This window comes from Excalfactoria chinensis, chromosome 4 (genome assembly GCF_039878825.1).
Source record: "Excalfactoria chinensis isolate bCotChi1 chromosome 4, bCotChi1.hap2, whole genome shotgun sequence".
In the NCBI taxonomy this organism is placed as follows: domain Eukaryota; kingdom Metazoa; phylum Chordata; class Aves; order Galliformes; family Phasianidae; genus Excalfactoria; species Excalfactoria chinensis.
The window spans coordinates 11,644,413-11,667,843 of NC_092828.1; the positions used below are offsets into that span (position 1 = coordinate 11,644,413).

Genomic DNA, 23,431 nt, shown 5'->3' on the forward strand with positions numbered 1-23,431 from the left:
AAGATCCAATACAGTTTTGTAGGTTAACATGCAAATGCTGACTAGAAGGACTCTCATATTGACGGTGCTGAGGTCTGCTTCCACTAAGCATAAATACCAGCCAGCTTGTTGGTTTAATTTGTGACTGAGATTGGGTGTTTGCAGCAGTAAAGAGACATCAACATGTTTCCATGCTGCCATACTGCTTGCTCAGCACCTTAACCAATTGAAATTAGAGGTGCCAGTCCTGTTGGAATGGTCTGTAGCAGCTGAAAGCCTGCCATAGCTATGGCCAGGGGTACGGCAGCACATGATGGATATTCCTGAGGAAATAATTCCTTCATTGACACATGGATCATCTGGGGTGTTCTGGGACGTGGTGGGAAGGCGAGAGCCAAAATGGTCCTTGTGCCATAGTTGGGTGGTTTGGGCAGCAAACAGTGAAGTGCAAGAGCCACATTCAGATCTCTTTTTCTCCCCAGTAGCACAGTGGGATGAGACAGGAAAATCCTTCACATCTTAAACAACAATCCTAACTAAATAGCTAGTGAGAACCACCACAGGGTATGAACCAGCTATTTTAATATGTCTTATCTTGTAAAAATTTCCAGCATAGCGTAAAAGCAAAAACTCATCTCTGGAACTTGCCAGCAAATGGAGCCTACAACCAAATCCAGATGGGATCCCCACACTTCCTGCCTGCCTGGGTACAAATCAACAACTAGTTTTAAAGCTAGTGATGTTACACTGCACTACAACAAGTGCAAAACTGAAAATTCAGTAGAATTGTTTACCAGCCATGATAAATCAATGGAGAATAGAACAAAAGAACAGAACCATCTTGCCCAGTTCCACAGTTGGGTCATGGCAATGCATGCCCTGTCAGAAAAAAACTACAAACAGACACATTGGCTTAAACTGAACCCTTCATTCCCTCAAGACCTTCACCAACTTTCAAAGACTTTCAAAGACTTTTCTGTGAAACACTTTTAAGTCACAGCCTGTAACAAAATACAAGTTTTAATTACAAACTAGATTATTTCATTAGTGTTTTGACGGCCTATATACATAAAATGTCTCATTAAAATGAAGGTGAGAAAAAAAGCCCATCAATTTGTTTTTCACCGAGAACGCTCTTCAAGTCACAAAAACAAAGGTCAACTGAAATTCTGAGCATAACTTTAAAATTATTCAGTGTTAAAGGAGACTCTATGCAGAGTACATAGAAATGCACAACAATACTTGCAACATTTGTAGGCTTTCAATTTCAAGCAATATAACTGTTGCCACGTTTTCTTGAATTTTTCTTTTTTTTTTGGTGCAGCTTTGTTTATAAAGTACACATCTGCCATTGTACCTCAGATCTGAGAAACTTAAACTGATGCTCCCTCCTCAAAAGTCAGATCACACTTTTTATTATCTCTTTATTACAAAATCATGAGGCAGCTCTGGTGGGCAGATAGGATGAAGAATATCAATTAAAGCATTTGAAGTAAATTGTTCATGCTTGTCACTGAAAGATCTACGGCGCAGCTCAGTTCAGATTGCTCTCTGAATTTCACATCCAACTTTGGCAATGCACAAAATTAATTTTTCTATTTAAGCCAGTGTAAGCCAAGGAGAAATATCTTGAATTTAGCATTAAATGATAAAATAGTGGATCAAGCCAAACATCTTATAATTTCACAGTTGCTGTGCTAACACAGAAAAGAATTTACTCCACTGTTTCATTTAAACAGGTAGAAAACAAACAGGCCTCACAGCATGACACAATTTTGACATAAATACTATGATTGTCAGCTGTTAAATAAAATTAATAGATTGTTGTAATCAAAGAAGTGCAAAAAGGACACAACACCCATTCCTTTTCCAATTGATTTCTACTATTTCTCTTATTTCTCCACCTTTCCTCCCCCTTGTCACCCTAGTGCACATTCTGTAAGAAAAAAAGTTACTAATTCCCAGCCTTTGCTGTTCTGACCTTTCTCTCATATTGCTGTGTGAAGTTGTTGCCCTGAATTTACAACTTCTGTGTGTTCAGGAGAACTGAGAATCTGGGGGATCAAAATCAAATTAAAAGCAGCCAGGAGGATGTTAGGCGATGTATTTAGATGTCATCTGATATGTGACAAAATTCCTTTGGTTTGCAAATAGAAAACAACTCATCCCTGAAATGAAATTCTCTCACCTGTGAATGATGTGGTATCTCTGCAAATAATCCAGGGAAAGTGCCAGCTCACAGATGTACAGTTTGACGGTTCCTTCATTAAAGTGGACATTCTGCTGCAAATGGTATCTCAGGTCTCCTCCAAGCAAGAGATCAACCACCATGAACATGTCTTCTTCATCTTGAAAGGAATACCTGGAAGAAGGAAATACAGCTGAGATTTCAGGTCAGATAAGCTGCTGCAGTGTGCCCTGGGATAGCTCTCAGAAGTAGATCTGTTCAAGGCAAGTTCATGTTTTGCTCAAAAGGCACATGCCGATTTCTCCACTGTAGAAGTCCAATTCCATGGCCAAACTTTCTTTGATTGTTGTGTCCAAGCCGAGCTTGGGCTGCTGCAGCACAAGTATTTCAAGTTTTTTAACCAAAAGTAGCACCTTAATGTTGATAAACTGCATTTAAAATACTCGTCAGTTTTCTACATTTTAAAATAAATAACCATATTCAGTCAGCAAAACATCTAACTATGTAGCAGCAATAAAGTAGAAGGCCTTGAAACATATTTGGTATTAGATGTATCTGACTGTATCTCAGTACCTATGGATAATAACTTTTCAGGATCAAGAGCTGCTCTCTCAGTGGTATATCCCATATTCACTAAATATACACAGTGCCATAGCTAAGTATTTTCTGTAGCTTCTAGCATAACTCCAAATTCAACAAGAAATAACACTGCAATTTTGTTGCTTAACAATATATATATTTTTTTTCAGCCTGCAACTTACATCTTACAAAATGACAGAGCTTTCAGGAACACTAAATTCTTTTGAATACTTTCTCAGAACTGCACATTGAATGCTATGAGGGCCAAATTCTAGTCTGATTTAAATCCTGTAAACCCAAGAGTGTAGCCAGCCAATGTGTAGTGTACGCAGTGCTCAAGCAAGCAGCATTTTCCATGTGTTTCTACTTACCTTGAATAATCTGCCATCAGACTATTTTTTTTCAATCTAAGAAAAGTGATAGAAACTCACTGGTTTTCATTTCTGAATGCAGCTAAGACACAGTGTTTTAGATTTCCCAAATGGGGGATGGTGTATATGTTGTTTCTTATATGAAGTCACTTCACACTGGTTTGAGAATTCATTTTGTTGTGAAGCTATATTAGTTTATATCAGACGTGAATATGAATGTCTGAGAGGTGATCCAGAATGATAGTTCCTTCTCCATCATTTTTTTGTCTCATGAGGTGTGTAATACATGTTAGCTACAGATTTAGTTTTTCTGAACTGTAAAATATATAATGAAGTGGAAAAAATAAAATAAAATAAAAATAGTCTATATTAGATTAGAAAAGTCTATATTAGATTATTTTAATTGACAGTTACAAACGGTTTCCCTTGCACTCACTGGCCTGCACTTTCTGAAATGAGGCTCTGTTTAGGACTGTCACAAATGGTTTATTACAAATTTAAATGTTTCCTATTCTTTCTGGCCACAGATCTGAGAAGTGAGTGTCTCAAGGTGCTCTGTTCTCCAGTTATCTCTGCATGCCTTCCAAATGCTGGGAGGTGAAAGCCATTTTATTTGCATTAAGCTCACTTCTTAGTATGTCATGAAGTAGTTGGCACAAGGTATCTGCTCACCTCCAGAGACTCAGAATTTCAGCACACAAGAGCTGAAAAGAGAAGGCTTCAATTATAGCCTAAATGCTGTGCATTGCTGAGCCTGGAGCAATTGCAAAAAGAAAGACTAAATATATTGTTATGTTTACCAGTATTTTTTCTTTTCTTTTTTTCCTCCTGTTTTTGTTGTTGTTTGTTTGTTTTGACACTGATTTATTTTTAAATGAAGTGTTTGTAGCTTTGAGGAGATGGAGTGAGAAATGTTATCTTTTTTTTCTTCAACTACTACTTAAGTAAAACGTAGATTTGTCTGGTTTCCTCTTACATTACAAGAAAAGGAAAAAATAAGTGAAATAAAAAGTCATTGATTGAAAATTCTACTTAAATTTATAAATAAAATAATGCATCTAGTCCAGAATTAAAGACTTCTCGCAGTGTCTAGAATCACACGATTACATGCCAGTAATATGAATATGATGCCATTCTGATCACAAGAATTAAAATGTCCTGAGTAATTTCTTTAGTGATCACGGGGATGAGGATGAAGGCTGGGTAAGGGTGAATGGCTGTTTTAAATTCAACAACTATTGTCATTTCTGGGGAAATAATTACTGTGTTTGAAAGTGTATTCATAAATGTTCAGTCAAGATAAAAGCACTACCAGAGCAATCCAGAAATTAATGTGAAATCTTCTCCACATACACATAAATGATAACACTTGATGGAATGGAGTTTTCATTCCATGTTTTTGTTTCGCTGAGGCACTCTAGTTTCTTGCAATTGAAAATGGGGGAGTAGTGGCCCTGCATTATCTTCCCAAGAAAACTTTTGGTGCAACTGTGAATCCTCAAGGATTTAAAAGAGAGTCAAAAAATAAGAACGGGAAAGAAATTTTACCCTATCCCATTCCATTATTCCAGGAAATGCTACAATATATTATCTGCCTACAGCTAGGTTCAGGGGTGTGCATGTTATTTCTACTCAAGTTCCACAAAAACCTAAGAGAAATAACACTGTGTCAGAATAGACATCCATCTACCTTGGAAGTCACAAGAAACACAGAAATATACAGAAAAATACAAAGAAACCTTTTCTCCAGATCTCATACAACATCCACCCATGCTGCAGGACTTTCTGGATCTTAGTTTGAAATGTGGGCATCCAGACTGAGATGATAAGAAATGGCTTTTGCCCTGGCATCTGTCAGATCAGTTAGTGAATGGCTGAGTACCCACTACCAGGTAAACATATTAAGGTAAGCACAATCCCTAAAAAAGCAACTAGGCTTCTAGAGAAGATTCTAGCTATAGAATAACACATTTGGAAACCAAACAGACTAAATAAGAGCAAATCCAAGTCCAGATTCAGAAGCATTCATTAGCTTTCCTGCATCTGTCACAAGTTGGAAATGGCAAACAGGAGTTTTATGTAGACACTCAAACTAGAACAATGGCTGCCCAGGCATAGCTCTTGCAGAGCTCTGTATCTCCTCTTTCTCACTTGCAGTCAGACTTTTCCCCCACTTTTATCGATATGTATTGTCTATTCAGATCTGTGTAGTTGAGACAAGAGCTGGATAAGTCTGGTTTGAAAGAACAGATGCTATAACTCAATATGTGCAGTATACAGAGCAGACATTTTCACCTGTGCTGAATTATATCACACCTGACACACATCATTATGCTAATCATACACATGTAACCATGAATAATGGTGTTTCCCCTGCATAGTCAGTCTAGTTGTGTGGATGGCATTTCTCCAACTATCGGAATCAGAGCAAAGTAAGATAAAAAGTGCTGAAGATAAGACCATTCCAAGAGATTTTCTGAAAAGTAGATTAATTTATTCCAGTGAAATGATGCTCCTACAACCTAGAGGAGAAAATGGACATAGCAAACAAAGTAGCTCCTGCAGCTACAAGTTATTAAGTTGCTAAGTGCAGAGCAGGAGCTGCTCCACATTTCACTGTGCAGCTGGGAAGACCAGAGTGCTGTGGCTTGTGCTCTGTGTTGAGGACGCACAGGACCTGGCGCACCACCTCCTGACCAGCTTTGTTTGTCATGATCACAGGCAGTTTTGTCCTCTGTCTATCTCCCTTACACAAATCCAATATTCCTTCTCTACACAAGAAATGAACTATTCTCCTTTAGCGTCTTGCTTTCAATATTTCAAGAAATAAATGGTTTTGATTTATTGGTCTAAGGATTGAAATTGACAGCAAGTGAAATATTACCCACCTGAAAAAATGAATCTTTGAAACTACTGCTGCAGGCTGTGGAGGGGCTGATGGTAAATCGGCCCCCAAGAGGTTAGCTTTCTGAGTAAGCACTGTAATATTACTTCTGCAGGCTTCTTATCTGATCAAAGGCAAATGACATTCCAAAAGGCTGATCAGTTTTTAAGTAAAATCAGAGGTTGTTTGGTATGTTAATTTTAACCAGGTAGTTGAGAAATACTGAATGAAAAACCAGCTTTCTGACTGGTTTTGAATATTACATTACTGTAAAAGATATTACTCTTCTACTGCAAAGCCAACATTTTAAACCTCTCTCAAATGAAAGAGTGAGTGGCTTAGAGTAAATTTCAATTTTTTTCTTTTTTTTTTTCTTTCTTTCTTTCTTTCTTTTTTTTAAGTAGTGTCATGAGCCTGTTGTAGGACAGCTATTCTAATTACAGAACTAGCCTCTGCTTCCCCTTGCTCGAAGAAATTTTTAATGCATTAGAATAAGCTTCCTTCAAATTAAGATAAAATAATAACGCCTCTAGCAACAGTGAATTGGATTTTTTATTATCTTCAGACTGGAAGATAAATTACAATTGAACAAAATCCTCCACAGAAATAAATTTAAACAGAGAACATTCTGAGTTAGTTATATCTGTTTTCATATTTCCATCTGCATATTTGTCTTAATAATATCTTTTATTATATTTATGTCATATTTATATTTGCTATTTGTATCTCTGTCTCTCCACAAAGGCAGATACAGATGTATTATTAAGATCATTTTTCCCCTTCATACTTCATTATCATGTTTAGCTAGGGTAATTTTATGTAGAAATCCTTCTAGATGAAACACCCACCATCCAAAGTTTTTCCAGAGAAAAGGACATAATGATCAATATTTTGTGTACAGTTTTAAGAGTAAAAAACACATTATAAAGTTTGCATCATTGAGCCAAAGCCAAACTTCATAAATCCAAGGTGACCAGTTAGAGCAAGACACAGAGTTCAGATATTCAGATGAGATCTCTGCTCTTTACTGAATATGACAAACGATGAAGTGTTGGTAACTCCTAATTAGAAATTTAAAGAAGGATCATTCTCTGGTTTTCCCTTTGCAGCCTTAAGAGGATGAGGTAGTTTTTTATTTAACAGCACAAGGTCTTTAACGACTGCAGATTCTTCTGTGTGCTGTAAATGCAGATAGAATGTAGCAGAGCCTGAAGTTCTCTTTCTATCCCAAAGCAGTGCAAAGCAGAGAACCACATCAGTGCACTGGTTCCTAACTTTACAGTCAAAACAAGGAATGCAGTAGCTTTTGAAAGACCTGGCCACTTGTCTTAGTGCCTTACTGGATAATCTCTGTGAGTTCTTCTCAATATATGTTGTAGGGCTGCTCAGTATTGTCCTGGGCTATCAAAGCCTTGAGGAGCCTTTCAAATGCAAACTCCAAAAAGGAAAACTCATCTCTTGTGTAAGCCAGTTCATCTTGTCCAAAAGATGGCAGGCAATAGTTCAGACTGGTTCATGAAATCATGTTGCCGCATCTAGGCTGCCTAGTGGAATCTCATGGAAATTTCTCATATGGGTCTGAAGACAGCGTTAGTTTTAGCACCTTGGTGTTGTCCTGTTTGTGTTTTTTAAGGATAGAAAATCAACATTTATCTTTCCTTTACAAAGTAAAACACAGAGTCTTAGTATTCCTGAAAAAAGTCAAATAGTTGAACAAAAGAAAAGGTAATGATATGAGCTGTACATATCAACTAACAGAGAAACATAAACAGGTTTTATCTGAGCACATAATAAAGAACAATTACAAAATTAGGAAAGTTTCACTGTTTTTGCCTTTAAGATTTTTTGTTGTTGTTATAATTAGTAAGATAGTATGCTAAAAACTAACATTAATAATCCTAATATTTGGTTTTATTGTTAACAATAACTTCCATGACATTCAAGTACAGGTTAGTGTACAGCACTTCTTAACATTCAAAGATATCACCAATGAATTTGTGAAGCTATAGGCAAATTACATCCTCATCATGAACAAGTAATGTATTGCTCTGTGATTAAAAAGATTCTGCTGCAAAGTCTCTGTGTACCACTCATGGTATCATTATTTCTTCATATGTTTGCCTTGCTGTATTTTTTTACTAGTCCAGTTTGTGTAACTATGTTGTAGAATTATCTTCATCAACTCTTTGGCAGTAATAGGGCCACCCAAGACTTGCTTCACTGAAAACAAACACTTAAGTCAAGAACACTCAAGTCACTTAAAGACTTGAAATAACTTGGCATTTGACAAAGGACTTTACACTGAAAAGCTAAGGGGAGAAGTAAAGCGAAGGTGCAAAACACCTTGTTATGTGTACTGAATAGGATAATATAGGCATAGTATAGGCTGCTATAAATGTGTGTGTCATGTATAGGTATAACATGAGAGCCATAAATAACACCTTTGTTCATTCTTCAAGTTATTACAAACTTGCCTGAGCTGAAAAGGTAAAATGAAAACTATTATATCCACTGTGAGGGGGAAAACCAAATATTTATTTCACAAAAAGCAAGTCATTCAAACTAAGCAGAGAAACATCAGGTTTGTGTTCACTGCCAAGATAAAGACAAATATCAAGAGAAAAATAACACAAGATTTATGAACATTGTAAACACAAGAAAGCAACTATTGTGAAGGAATTTTTAAAATGTTCCTTCAAAACATCTGTTTTGGTTACATCTCTGCAGATTTCTTTTGTCCTTTTGGAAAACGGGTAAGTGCTGGTTATTGGAATTTGCAATTTGTGCTTGCAAAATATTTAATAGAAGCCTATTGTTTCAAATAAATGGAAATACTTTTCTTTCCAAGCTCAGAAAAACAAAAGTCTTTTCTACAACTGCTGCTGAGAACAACAGAAGATTACTTCCTTTATAAATATGTAAAACATACCTTCCAGGATTATGTTAAAACCTGCTGAGAACAGAAAAAATCTTCTATAAAAATCAGTTGTTGATGTTTATTTGAAATACCTTTTCAAATTCTATTTAGATAAGATGTGACCAAAAGGGACAGCTAAGAAAATTGTCTACATAAAAAATAGCTGTCAGGAAATTCTGTCTCAAGAAGGATAGAAATAAACTCATTTAGAATGGTATATAATTATATAACCAATATCAATTAATATTGGTTTGTCAATTAGAGTCAGCTTAGTATTCATCCATACAGAGTTATTTTCTCTTTTCAGAAGATGAGAAGAGGACACAAACTCTCTGATCTGGAAAACTATTCATTGCCACGTGCACTACCTCAATATTTATCTCAGTCAGGAACACTGCTACCATGCAACAGGCAAGACGCAATGAGGGGTAATGAACTAAAGATACAAAAAAAGCAAGCTAGCTGAGGATGAGGTCATTTGAAATATGGGTTACGGTAATAACTGTGAATATTCTGGTGCCTTCTTCAGTATAGTAGAGAAACCATGCAATCAATTTTTTGGTGATTGTTTTCTGTATTAGAAAATGCCCATACAGTTCAGATGGTTCCTCTGGGCTGGAAGTGGAGAGCTTAGAGACTGCATAAGACACATAGTTGAATGATATACACATTTTTTTATATTGTTATTGAATAGCATTCACTGAACACCAATAAAAGGCTTATAAATAATTTAGGTCAGAGGGGCTCTCTGGAAGCCTCTAAGTTCAATTTCTTACTTCATTACTAGGGGATAATTTCAAACATAGGTCAGGTTGCACAAGATCTTATCCAGTGGAGTTTGAAGAATCTCTAAGGATATAAATTTTCCAGCCTCTGCAATGAGATTGTTCTGGCCAGTCATCAAATTTTGAAGAGAAATTTTTTTGCTTATATCCAGCTGGGATTCCCCTTGCTGTACCATATTATTTGTGTCACTTGCTTTTTCAGTGTGTAAATCTAAAATTGTTTTTTCTCTATCTGTAGATGTTGCCATGTTTATGTCATCATCACTGCCCCCTTGAGTAGTGGAAGACTGTAATTATTTTTTTTCCCTTCAAATTTATCTTCTTTGCATCTTTCTTCTGCAAACTTAACGATCTCCCAGTATTTCCTTGCACACAAAATGATATCAGAGAGTAGTCTGGTTTGGGAAAGATCTTAAAGATCATCCAATTCCAAACCTCTCCTGACATGGGCAGGGTTGCCACATTCTAGATCAGGTCCCTGCCCACCCTGGCCTTGTATGCTTCTACCCCTAAACATCCTAAAGGACCTCCATTGGATTCTCTCCAGTTCATTGGCATCTCCCTTGTACCAGAGGAACCCTATCTTAATACAGGACTCCAGTCAGGACATACAACTATGGTAACTATGCTTTTGATACTGACCTTAGTATGTGCCACATAGTCTTCCCAAGGACTATAAGGACATGAGAATCTGAGTCAGAGCTCAGCAGCATCCCATCCTAGCCCTGCTTTCTAGCACAGCAGAAACGCTTCTCCAAAATTTAATTAACTTGTAAACAAGAACTTTTTCCAAGACAGACCAGTGCAGGAATTAATATGTGACATTTGCTTAGATATTCATATATATTTGTTTGGGGCATAGAATGTTAAAAAAAATAGGATGGACTTTTGATACAATGTGGATGTCTAAAAAACCAACAAACCACCACATTGCAAGCAAATTACTCTGACAATATTTTTATGCCCAAACACTAAGTGATCCATTTTTCCAAGTGGTCCATCTCTAAAAGTACTTTCTGATAATTTGTTTTTCAGGAGAACATTAATTACTTTTCTGTCTCATTTGTTTATACACTTGTAGATTTAATGGCTCAGTCTCATGATAAAGGTAAATACTTTTAGACCCATTACAAAGTAAGACTTGAAAACAAATACAAAACAGGCTCACATCTCATTCTGCTTGTTTAAGATATTTTAGCAGAGTTGAATGTAATGTTATAATATTAATTGTAATTGTCCTGTAGCAGGTGGCATGCCTGCTTTCACTAAGCTCATTCAATGTTAACAAATCCAAGTTGGGTCCAATCTTCATTAAGTTGTTGGATTGTTTTTTTGTGTGTGTTTTTGTATGATTGTTTTCCAAGTGCTTTATCTTTTATATATGTTTTGTTAAGGGGGTTAAAAAAAAATCTCTACTATCTTCTGTGCTACGCATAGTCTTCTTTAAATAACCTACATCACAATTACATTTGAGAGCTCTGTTCAGGTTGAGTGAACAATACTATACATAGAAGACACTTGGGATTTGTGGATACTCTTATCTGCATGCAGCCTCTAAAATCCATTCAGCTGTATCAGAGATGTGTTGTGACTGACCATATTCATGTTAAGTGAACGTTCACCAAGTTTTTTAATATTTTGTGTTATAATCAATGCTAAATTATTCCACTTAATATGCACATGGTATTACAGCAGTAGCAATTATTTGTGTAGCAGTTACTAGTCTCTCATGTCCCCTGTTTGTCACAAACACATCCCATTAACACAAGCAACAGACAACATATATAAAGGACTCAGGAAAACTACTTCTCAGGCAAATAATGCCTCACTATAATGATCCTGAAGAAGAGGCTCAGGGGAGACTTCCCTGTACTCTACAACTTCCTGAAGGGAGTTTGTGATGAGGAGGGGCTTGACCTCTTCTGCCAGGGAACAAACAGGACCCAAGGAAATGGTCGCAAGTTGTACCAGAAGAACATTTTTTCTCAGAGAGTGGTCAGGCACTGGAATGGCTGCCCAGGGAGGTGGTGGAGTTGCCATCCCTGGCAGTGTTCAAGAGGCATCTGTATGAGGTGCTATGAGAGATAGTTTAGTGACTTGAAGTAACAATGGTAATGGGAGGACAGTTGGACAGGATGATCCTGTAGGTCCTATGAAATCAGGGGGAAAATCTGGAGCAAGATCTTACCCCGGAAGAAACAGAACAAGAAAGAATCCAGTGTTGAACCAAATAGATAATTAAAAGAGTGTGGTGTATTTTTCATATAAGAAGAGGCAGAGAGAGCTAAGACTATTCAGCCTGTAGAAGAGAGATGGAGAGTTGTATAAATATGTATGAATGTCTGACATAACGGAAATAAAGATGGAACCAGATCCTTCTCAGCAATGCCCAGAAACAGGTCAAGAAGAAATGTATACAAAACGTGAAATTCCATCTGAACACAACAAAACTTTTTTTCTATTAGGGTAGTCCAACAGTTGGACAGAGAGATTGTACTTCTTTTATCTGTGAAGATAGTCAAAACTAAACTGCACATGCTCCTGTCCACCTACCTTTGGTAGGTAAGGTGGTTTCTCCTTAGTACAGGAACTGAACTAGATGAACACAAGAGGTTCCTGCCCAACTAAATGATTCTGTGATCTTTGATCTTTTCATTACATGACTTACATTACACTACTTACAAGAAAAACAAAGTCAGATAATAGAGTTCAAGCAGGTATTTTTCTCGTGGAGCATATTTGTTGTTTCCCTTCTCTCTTTTATAAAGCATATTTATATGAGATTCACAATATTTCGTTCATCCGAAGTTTAAAAGTAATGTTGCCAATATTTCAAAATAGAGATATAATTTAATCAGTAAACCAAAATTTCAGGATCAAATACCACGGGGTTTCAAAATATTTAAGTCTTATGCTTGTCTGGGGCAACAGGTGCTATTAGAAAGTCGTTTGAAGGCCTAGACTCAACTAGCATCCAAAGTTTGGCAGGAAATCTATAGATTACAATAAATGAAGTTCAGATTCTCTATTTTTAACTTCAAACACTGTTCTGTTTTAGAAATAATTCTATATAGATGTTTTTTTCTGGCATATGAAGCAAAGACACATCAAAGTTTCAGTACTCACTATTAAGCTTCAAACATAACTAGATTTAACCTTCAGCACATAAAAAAACTTAACTGAATGAAAAATAAATGAACACATGAGGGTGATAAGAATGGGCATAACTCCTTGCTGTACATAAACTTAGATACTGCAGTAGCTGTGTATATGTATCTCTGAGTGAAATTGCATGAGTTAAGAGACTTAAAATAGTGCTTTCCTTTTTTTATATATTTAGGAATAAATCAGGTTTTCTTCTGAGCTACAGGAAAACCTTCATTTTTCTTTTTATGTGACCTAAAAAAGGGAGTCCAGGTTTGCCTTGAAAATATACACCTTCTGTATATAGTTGCCTCTCTGGAATTAGACTTCCATTTACAACCTTCTCTCTGCCTGTTGTTGTAGACTAAAACCTCTCCTTGCTATTGCTTCTTTTATTTTTCTTAGGAACACCCAAACACTTTTCAGCCAGTTTCTCACAGAACGTTCTCCCCGTGGTGTATGAAACCCAACACTTAAAAGGTTTCACTCAAGCAGCTCCTTTTCTTTCTGAAGATAAATTTGTTATTTTAAAACTGAGCTGCTGAAGTGCAATACTTTCAATCACATGTAGGTGCCCACTAATATTTTTAGTGAAACTAGACATACCTCTTAATTAGATGCATTCAATTTTTTAACCATAACAAAATAAATACGTTGGAAAACATTATTGAACATAACATATCTTCTGATTTAACATACAAGTTACTTGAAAAGCTTTCCAGGCCCAGAAGTCACAGTAAATATCTGAATAGTAGTGGGAAGAATATAGTACAGAGAAGACCAATCTTATTGTCATGCTGTCAATCTAACTGAAGACTGAAGACGGAAATCTCTTTGCAGTTTCATCTTTAAGGTAATATTTTCTTCATAAAATTTTCCTTACAATCATTTATTTGAGAAGGAACATAAGAAAATAGTGTAATTTAAGTCATATATTCCAAACAGCACAAGCACACTTTAAACAACTTTTTCTTTTTTACTGTTACCACCTGTACACCAAATCCAAGAAATACTTGTGAAAACATAAAAATAAAGAAGTTTTGGTTTGCTTTCTAGACTGTGAGTCAAAAATCCAATTGGACAAGATGAGCTGAACTCAACAACTTACTATAACTGACCTACTTTAGACCACATATTGTCCTGATTACTTTCAGGCATTTTATTAAGGTGCTTTTGGTTATAAGAATGGTTCTCTACGTTCACTATGTAGTAAGGTAACAGTTCTGACTATAGGTGTACTGATCTGCTCTCTAGAGCACCCTTCTTTTTCCATTATTTCCACAGATATCCTAAGGAGACTGGCCTGATATCTGAAGCCAGCCAGAAAGAATTCAGACCCTCTAGAGCCTGTCTCTTCTGTTTGGGAAGTCTTTAATATAATCAGTACAATACATTAATCTCTACATTCTAGCTGCTTAAGAGTGTTCAAGAAACATGAAGATGGGACACACGGGGACATGGTTAGTAGGCATCGTGGTGGTAGTTTGATGGCTGGAATTGATCTCAGAGGTCTTTTCTGACTTTAATGATTCTATGATGGTAAACTTTCTTGGGCTTTTTTGTTTGATCAGTAAGGGCAAAAATAAGACAGTATTTCTGATTTGTGCTGGTCTTGCAAGTTCTGCCCATTGACAGATTTTTCTTGTTTGTGTTTGCTTTGTTTTTTTTCCAGAATTGCACAGTTGTGAAAACTGTGTTAAAAAAGCTCTCTGCACATAGAAAATCACTTTCTTCCTCTCAGCAGAAAGATAAGAAGTTTGGTGTGGCCCTCAGATCCTAGGGAAGACTCTGCCTCTAATGAAAAAAACAAAGACAGAAAAATAATTTTACTGCATTACATTCTCCAAACATCAGTGCCACAAATTAGCTAGAGATCTGAGTAATCCAATGCACTCTTATAGCTATCCCAATTCTAGAGCAACCAGGGGAATGCTTACTCTGTCCTCCAAGCAGAACACCTGGCACAAATGTATGGAGGAAATGTATTGGATCCATTTGTTGAAGAATGAGATTTTATGATCTCATCACATTAAAATAATAATTAACTTTAATTCTGCCTGTTTTCTCTTTATTTAATTTTTCTAGGAGCTACTGTCAATGACTCACTGCTCTTTACTCATTGTAACAGTTACCAAAGAATGATATTTTTGGTATGTCAGTATGCTGTTGAAGAATATGAATAATCAGATCTCATTGCCATTCTTAGATTTAGTATCTTGTTTACCCAATTCCAATTATAATCACAATAAATGGCAAGATTTGTTATAAAATTCAGATAGCTCTTGCCATCTTATCTTACAGTTGAGTTTATCAGGTTGATTTAGAGAAACTGCAAAGAAGAAATTACAGTTGTCAACTAAAATTGTTCTACCTCATCCTAGACATTTAAATTTATTCTGCAAGACTGCCTGCCAAGCCTTCAAGGTTTACACTTAACTCTTTTATTATTATTATTTTATTTTTAAACTTTAACATGGCATAGTGATGTTATTTGTGGTAACAGTGCTTTGCATAACTGAGGTACAGTGAGGAAGAGCATGACAAACTGTCAGGAACAAAGGAGAGGCCCCGGTGACAGCAAAGATCATCTTTGAAAGCAACACTGAATTAAGGGGTCATTAACTCTGGAGCTTCACTGTCAGCCCATGCCATCAGGCATCTTGTCTCCAGAAGCAAACAGGAAAAGATATGAAGGAGTAATACTGAAAGTACACATTCTTCCTTGCACGTGCTACTTCTCAGATAGAGCTTCCGTATTAGTTTTTTAATGTACAGAATACAAAGGGTATTACCGCTGTACAGTAGCTATCAATAGACTTAGTGTTGACTTTCAGGAAGACACCCTGGCAGCCTAGCCTGATAGAGATAGGTTGTGTTATTGGTCAGGATGGTGAGACAGGGATCAAGTTGGATGCAGTCGCTGTGGGTGCCCAAATCTACAGCTGAAGATCTACAAATGAAAAGTTACAGTCCCTTCTCTCTGTGATTCTGAATTAATGATTGAACACTTTCTTCTTCGCTCAGTATAATAGGATCCAGTGCTACTTCCTTTCCTGACCCACCAAATATATGCTCTAATTTTACACTGACTCTCTCTCAACTTGTTCCTTCATAAAGAAAATAGGATGGGGAAGAAGATCCAAGAGAAGTGCTTCAAAACTTCACTGTCTTTCAAAATATCCCTTAAATTCACATTTAAAAATATATATATATATATTTTTTAATCTCCAAGATTAGCTATATTAGTCATGACAAGAGTTGATAGAAATACTATCATCGAGTACAACAGTGCACTTAAAAATATGGTTTTTCCTCATTCTGGATACGAAAAGAGCAGAGGGGAAAATTTCTGGAACTACAGCATCCTGAGCATCTCCTTTGAAGTATTTTTCCTGAAGAGAGCTTGTATCAGAATTTTACTCAAAGAAAACAGTTCCCCTATAAAAATCACATCCAGTTCCGATAACAGCAAATCTTACTGAACACTGAGAGAAAAATCATTATAAATACAGCTCGGAAAGAACAACTTATCTTAATTTGAAGTAAAAATTGCAGTGGATCTGACTTTTGGTGCTAAGGCTGGCAGCTGCAGCTATGTTGGATAGGACAGTAGGAAAATCTATTCCTTCAGTAAGCTGGTATGAGACTGAAAAATATACTGGGACTAGAAAAAAAAAAATGCCACTTTCTCATAAACATTAATTAAAGCCTCTAACATTGGCTGATGACAACAGAAGATGAAAGAGGAAAGATGCTTTTAGCCACAGATATGTAGGCTGAAGCAGTAAATTGATCCTTTGACAGAGAGACAAAAACTGAAGAAATCATCCCTTGTAAACAAATGGGCTGAAAATAGTCTTGAACACTGATGAAGAAATACAATGAAAGCAAGTCAAGAAGGTTGAAATTCTGAGAATGAAACTGGCTAACAGCCAAAATTCAAGGCTAACAAAAACAAAACCTTCATTTTTTCTTTTTCTTCATTTTATGTTCTTCTGTAATTCTTATGCCACATCATTATATAGGTATTTACGGTCAGTAAATTGCTTTTGAATGGATATGTTAATCTGAGTGTAACTATGAAGTCACCTAAGTAGATTCCTATGTATTAAGCCAGTGGGATAATTCTCTGTCATTTCTGTCCTCTTTTGTAATGATGATGAAATTCAGCAGCCTCACAGGCATGCAGGGAGGAGGAAACTGTAGGTGCAGATCATCCGGCACGTGCTCTCCAGACCACTGGTCTACTGGTTCTACCTCTGAAAAATAAATTTTACTGCAGACTACTGTGACTGGTCTAACAAACTGAAATGGAAAGGAAGAAACAAAGACGTGGCTTTATAATCATAGTCAAAGAGAACACTGGTCTTCTGTTACTGCTTAGCTTTTTGTCAACAGCATCCTATTTTAACATTAGCACAGTTCCTCTGCCATACAGAAATTTTTGCAATCCAGCTTCACAGCAACAGAGCAATCAGCCATCACCAGTTTAGGATAGAAGAGCCTGTTTAAAAAGGATAAATATGAGGAAACTTATCTGAAATTTCCTCATCATTATCTACCAGCTTATAACATAAAATGGGGAGAACAAGTGGCACTTGCACCCCTGTCACCAGAAGATCTGCTTCATTCCTGAAAGAGTCCAGTTGTCAGCACACAGGAAAACACTCCGGGCTGTGATGCCTATGTAGACAAAGGCACCTCTCAAGCCCTGTTTGGGTAAGAGACAGAAACTCCAATGAAGTATAGAGGTTTTTTTCTCAGTGGACTGCCAGGCTCGGTTATAGACACCCGACCAGCAGAATCAAAATCCTCTCCGCCCTTCCTTTCCTTTCCCTGCAGGTGCTGACATAGGTCCCACAACCCCCCTAGGACTCTGCCTGCAGAGCTTTATATTGTGCTCCTTGATGCTAAAGCATGTTTTTTTCCTACATTGGCTCTGCACCGAATCCAGTCTGCTGAAATTAGAATCACAGAACCACTGAGGTAGAAAAAGGCCACTAAGTCATCTAGTCCAACAATCCACCCATCAGCCACTATGTCCCCCAGTGTCACATATCCACAGTTCTTTAAGTCCTCCAGGGACAGTGACCCCACCAACTTCCTAGACAGCCTGTTTCAAGGCCTCAAGATTTTTTTCCTGACATAGAACCCAAACCTCTCCAGGCACAAAAAAACTATTTAAAACTATTACCTCTTGTCCCACTGAGAATCAATATTCCATGAAACCTCCGTGGTTTTAAGTTAATCAGCAAGCAAGAACTTGACCATTTACATTATGTCACAGAAAAGTAGATCCAGTTTGGAAAAAACAAGTCTTCTCCCCTGCGGGATGACAGGTTTTTCAAAAGCAAGCTCAGGATTTCTGGTCATAATGGACTGGTGGTTTTGTTACTTATGAAATGAGGAAAGAAAATCAGTGTTTAGTCAGAAGAAAACACAAATGATCACACCTGTAATGTTAAATTTGTGATGTGGTATATGTGATGAATGTCTGTGCTCAGAAAGATAAGGGCTGAGCATGAGATAAAAATTCACAAAGAATCATCAAGGGAACAATATTAAGCACAAACAAATTCTAATGCAATTACTCTCCCAAGTGTTAGCCTGTAAATTACCTTATCTCACAACTTCAAGGTTGCTGTCACAATTTAGAAGAGAAAAATAAATTGTAAAAACATCCACTGCATTCACTACAAAAACTTCACAGAACTCTATAAAAATAGGCAAAGCAATTACTACAGAAGTAAAAAAAAGAAAGAAAACAAAAGAGAGAAAAGGTACCTTTAGGATCTATTTGAAACATCCATAAAGAGTTATGTGTGATTTGTTTCTTTCTATGCCACTGTTACAACCTGTTTGCTTCATTATTGATGCCACTGATGTACCAATTCTCTTAAAATGATGATGCAGTAGGAGTGGGAAACAAAAAACATCAGCAATTAGTGAAATGCTAAAAGGGTAAAAACTGCACCATCAGCTGATGGCAGCATGAAGCCATCAGCAGCAGCTGAAAACCAGCAGCACTGAAATTTGGTTTATGTACCAGTGGCATAAATTGTGTGTGAACTGAATATTTCAAAGGTAGGGAGGAAGCCCTTTGAAGCGTCAGGGTTTCTTCAGAGAGCACAGAAAAAGGCCACTGTATGCCAATACCTAAATATTTTCAGATGGACAGTTTGACAGCTGGGATAGCTACATCTCCCACACTTTCTATTAGTCCCTAACATTTTTTCAAATCAGCAGCAAACTAAATTATTTGCATGGTGATGTGCGTACACATTTGCCAGACCTGCTGATGTATGCATTGGAGTTTTTCAAATACTTTGAGATACATGTTTTCTTCTCATCTAGAGAGTCTTTTTCCTGCTTTTCTAGTTATCTAGACTTAGGATTTAGAGGGGATGAGAGGGGGAAAACTAAAATACTGGTTTAGCAAGTTAGCAGTTTCACCCCCTTTTCTGTCATTTTCTATTTTAAAACAAGAAAGTTAATAAAGTGCATTTAAGACAAGCAAAAACCGCATACTGTTTGACTGCCAGTGATCTCTTCCTTATTTATTTCTTGCCACTTTTTCCCCTTGTCACTTGGACTTGTGCATAGTGGCTCAAAATCTGAATTTTGTAACTTAAATGGACCTGAATGATAAGGCCTTATAGCAGCCCCTATGTTTTCTCATTTTCCATAGTCACATCAACTACTATTCCTACCAGCACCAAAATGAAGCAGAGTAAGAAGTAGAAACAGAGATAGTATTAGCAGAAATTTACTTGAAAAGAACCATACTAAAAATGCTAGATTAAATTTCTAATAAATCAGGTTCTTTAAATAAGTACACTGCCCACTTTCAGTTCCAAATTTTATAAAAAATTAAGCAATTTCAATATAGAGTACTCCTCATTTTGCCGTTTAGTAGAGCACAATCAGTGTCAGGGATAGTACTAATTCAGAGAACCAGTCCCTTGTTTAAAATAAAACTGCTCACAGTTCATTAACATTCTGTCTATGAAATCATCACTGCTATCATCTCTCATTGATCACTGGGAAACGTTTCTGTACATGAGAACTATTGTTCCTTACCTCCTCTCATTCCAGAAACTAATCCATTATCTCAAGTTACATCCTCCTTATTTTGTAAGCTTCTGATTGTTGAAGTTCAGTTTACCAAGTTAAAGATAAAAACACGTGCAATCTGCTCCATCCCCTCATTCCCTCTATCCACACCAAGGGAGATATTTTCAAAGTCATTAAAGGAAAAGAATATGGTATTAATAAGGATTAAAAGACCTCAATACTAACTATAGATTATTAACTATATTCACTGTATTTCTGCAAATTATATGTGCAAAATACTTCTCTATTCTACTTGAAACACTCAACTAACCTGAAGTTGCTGAGAACTGTTCATCTCATTGTTACCAGAACATGATATTAATAAGTTGGGATTTCCCAATTCCTATCAGTGGGATTCACTCTTTCAAAAGAGTTTAGCCCAGCTCTAACTTCAAATAAAATAAATAGTAGTTCAGTGGTGTGGTGGGTTTCATTCAATCACGTGAAATAGCGAGTGTAATTCTATCTAATGGCTGGTTTTCACTACAGACCAGTTTGTTAGTCTGTCATGGGTGTAGTTTTTCCTTAAATGGTCTGGTATAAAATTGGGGCATCAATAATCAAGTGATTCAAAATAAAAAAATCATAATCTAAATCCCAATTAAAAGTCCCACTGCAGAAACATTACCTGAATTTCTGGTGGAATGCCATGATTTTTAATTTTGCACATTATGTCAAATTGTTGAAAAAAAAAAAAAATGACATGTAATAGTCAGGAAACTTGAAACTCAGGAAAAAACTGACTTAGTAAACAAATGAGTTTGAAAACACAAGAGAATTTGTTACTTAATGAAGAAAAGAGCGTGCTGCTTCTGTAGCTGAATTATAAGATGTTTTAACCACTAAAATACTAGTCATAGGAACAAAAACAACACCCTTCAAGATGGGTATTTGAAAATTTTACAAGATTTCAAGCTTTTGGGGAGGGTGTGTGTCTCTCAAAATAACAAACCATCAGTTCAATGAATAAATATTTCATCTGATTCAAATCATCCATTTTATACACACACATCCAATTTCTTCAGTTTGCTAAAGTGAAAAGTTCATGTTCTGTACACTTGTGAAGGATAGGCGAGAAAGAGGAGTTTGGGAGCAATCAATTAGCTCAACTTTCAGTTGAAGTAGTGACTGCAAGATTCCATTTTCACACAAACGAAAGGATAATTGATAGTGACAAATTCATTCCTTACTTGCTCTCAAAGAAATACAGCTATTTCAAAATGCTCAGTGAATTTAACTTTGGGAATACGATTCAGAATAAAAAGCTTTCGAGGTTCATTTTCTTAATTAATCAGAAACATTTTTTCCTCAAATCTTTAGAAAGATAGTGGCATTTGGGCAGTGGAGAATACAAATATTGATAAACCAAATACACTCATGTACCTCCTAAACCATGATATTCAATTAAAATAGTTATTTAAGACTAAGCAAACACATATTTCATTCTTTTTCTCTTGGTTTTTAGAATTTTAATTCTTGTATTTGAGTTTTTCACAGTTGCATGACAGCCATTTGCTAAGTGATGTGCTACAGAAGCAAATTTGTTTTCAGCAGTTCCTCATTTCCAGGAACTCATAAATAAATTAAAATATCATTTGGAGAAAGTATACGAAACCAATCAGCTAACAAAGAAAAACAGTCATTCACAGTTTTCTAATACTTCATCAGATTTAGATTTCCTTATTCCCCAGTATTTAATTACACATTTTATGTGCACTAGTATTTCAGAATTGCCTCTTTAGGGCTCACACTACTCACAACTGCTTATCCCCTTTGATTTAAAAATGTTTCATCCAAAAAGAATGTTTTAACCCATTGAAGTAAATGGGCACAATTGTTTTACTTGACCATAGGAAATGTTTCTGAACTATTTTAAACTGAAGCACGTGCTGATTTTTATGGTGAAATATGTGTTTTGCAGTCAATATATCAAATTTACTATCCACCAATTGTTGAAATTCAAACATGGGAAATGCATAATGAAGTATTGAATATTCTGCCTTTGATGTAAACATCTAAGCCAGATTTGGAGGACATATACATATGAATCAAAGAAAGTATATACTCCAGAGTTTCATAGTTAATTTCAGAATAACAGTTGTGGTGGCACTACTAATTCTGAACTTTTCTACTTAACGAAAGAACTAAAACAGAGGGTTGAATGAGATATAAGCTCAGCTCTGGGTTTCAAATTATGGTAGGCTGTGTCATCTTTACACAAATAAAAAGGCAAAAAAAGCAGCTAATAATTTGCAACAGGACTGAGGTACACACGAACGGATAATTTAAAAGCTTTTTAGTTTATATGGAAGATTGGAAAACAAATCCTAACAAGCAAGGTTGATACAATTTCTAGTAGAAGAAAACTTCGAAGGAGAAAAGCAACACATGAAAATACATAGAGAGAGCAATGAGGAAGAACTGTATCTCAGCAGGGAATTATTCAGTTATTTGTCAAAACTAGTCAGGTAGGAGCACACAAAACAAGTCAACCAATTCCTAACAATTGAGCAACATTCCCAAACAAAAACCAAAGCACAAAGAGAATGTTTTGGGGAGAACAATACCATAGTCACTGAAATGGCCATTTATTCCACCTAATGGATGGAAGTTCAAATATCTTAGGTTATAAATAAGTCAAATAACAGCTTGAGAAGTCCCTTGGAGATGTACTGCACATCGAAGTTTATCTTCAGCAAACAGCACTTACATCCCATGTCTTGAGCAGTGAGGCTGTGGATCACATACTGCAAGTGCACACTAGTGTTTGCTCTTCAGCTGAGAGAAATTGCTCCTGTTTCTTTCTTTACTGCTTTAAGAAATGCTCAATACAGCAAAACCCTTATACATTCACTTAAGAGGAGAAATGAAGACTCTCTTTTTGAAGAAGATTCTCCTCTTACTGTACTTGGAGCTCAGGAGAGGAAAAAGACACCCATCACGTTTTTTGATGTCTACTCAAAACTTGTTCTGAATTTTCTGTGTTTTGTTGTTGTTGGGTGTGTTTTTTTGTTGTGTGTGGTTTTTTCATGGATTTTTTGTTAGTTTTTTTGTTCGTTTGTTTTGTCTTAGCCAACATGAAGCCATAGGTGAAGGAAAGAAGAGTAGAAAAGAAGACCTCAACAATCTCTCTCTCTCTACTCCTGACATTACTGATAAGGATGAGCTGAAAGGTTCTAGTTCATTCAGTAGGAGATGCTAAAATACTTTCACTATTCTGGTGTCTTCTACCATCATAAACTTCATCCATATCCCACTTGTACTGTGGCTGTCTCAAGTAGTCGAGTGGCCAAAGCAACCATCAGTTTCAGGACCAAACCTGGTTCTCCAGCAGAACAGGTAACACTGGTACAACTTGATTCCTTCCCTCTAATCACAGATGAATTTGTCCTTCTAAGGGCTCCCATTTGTTTGTAAAGATGCAAAGGAACAAACAGAAGTACAACCAGACCTGCCAGTTATTTACCAGAA

The 23,431-nt window shown here is 36.4% G+C and overlaps 1 protein-coding gene across 2 annotated transcripts in view; it reads right to left on the minus strand.

Annotated features, from left to right (window-relative positions):
- Positions 1-23,431, minus strand: part of STK32B (serine/threonine kinase 32B) — a 134,155-nt gene that overhangs the window by 49,916 nt on the left and 60,808 nt on the right. For both annotated transcript variants that reach the window (XM_072334920.1, XM_072334919.1), the window contains exon 4: positions 2,168-2,341. In XM_072334920.1, the coding sequence (XP_072191021.1) occupies positions 2,168-2,341 (174 nt within the window). The remainder of the gene's footprint in view (positions 1-2,167; positions 2,342-23,431) is intronic.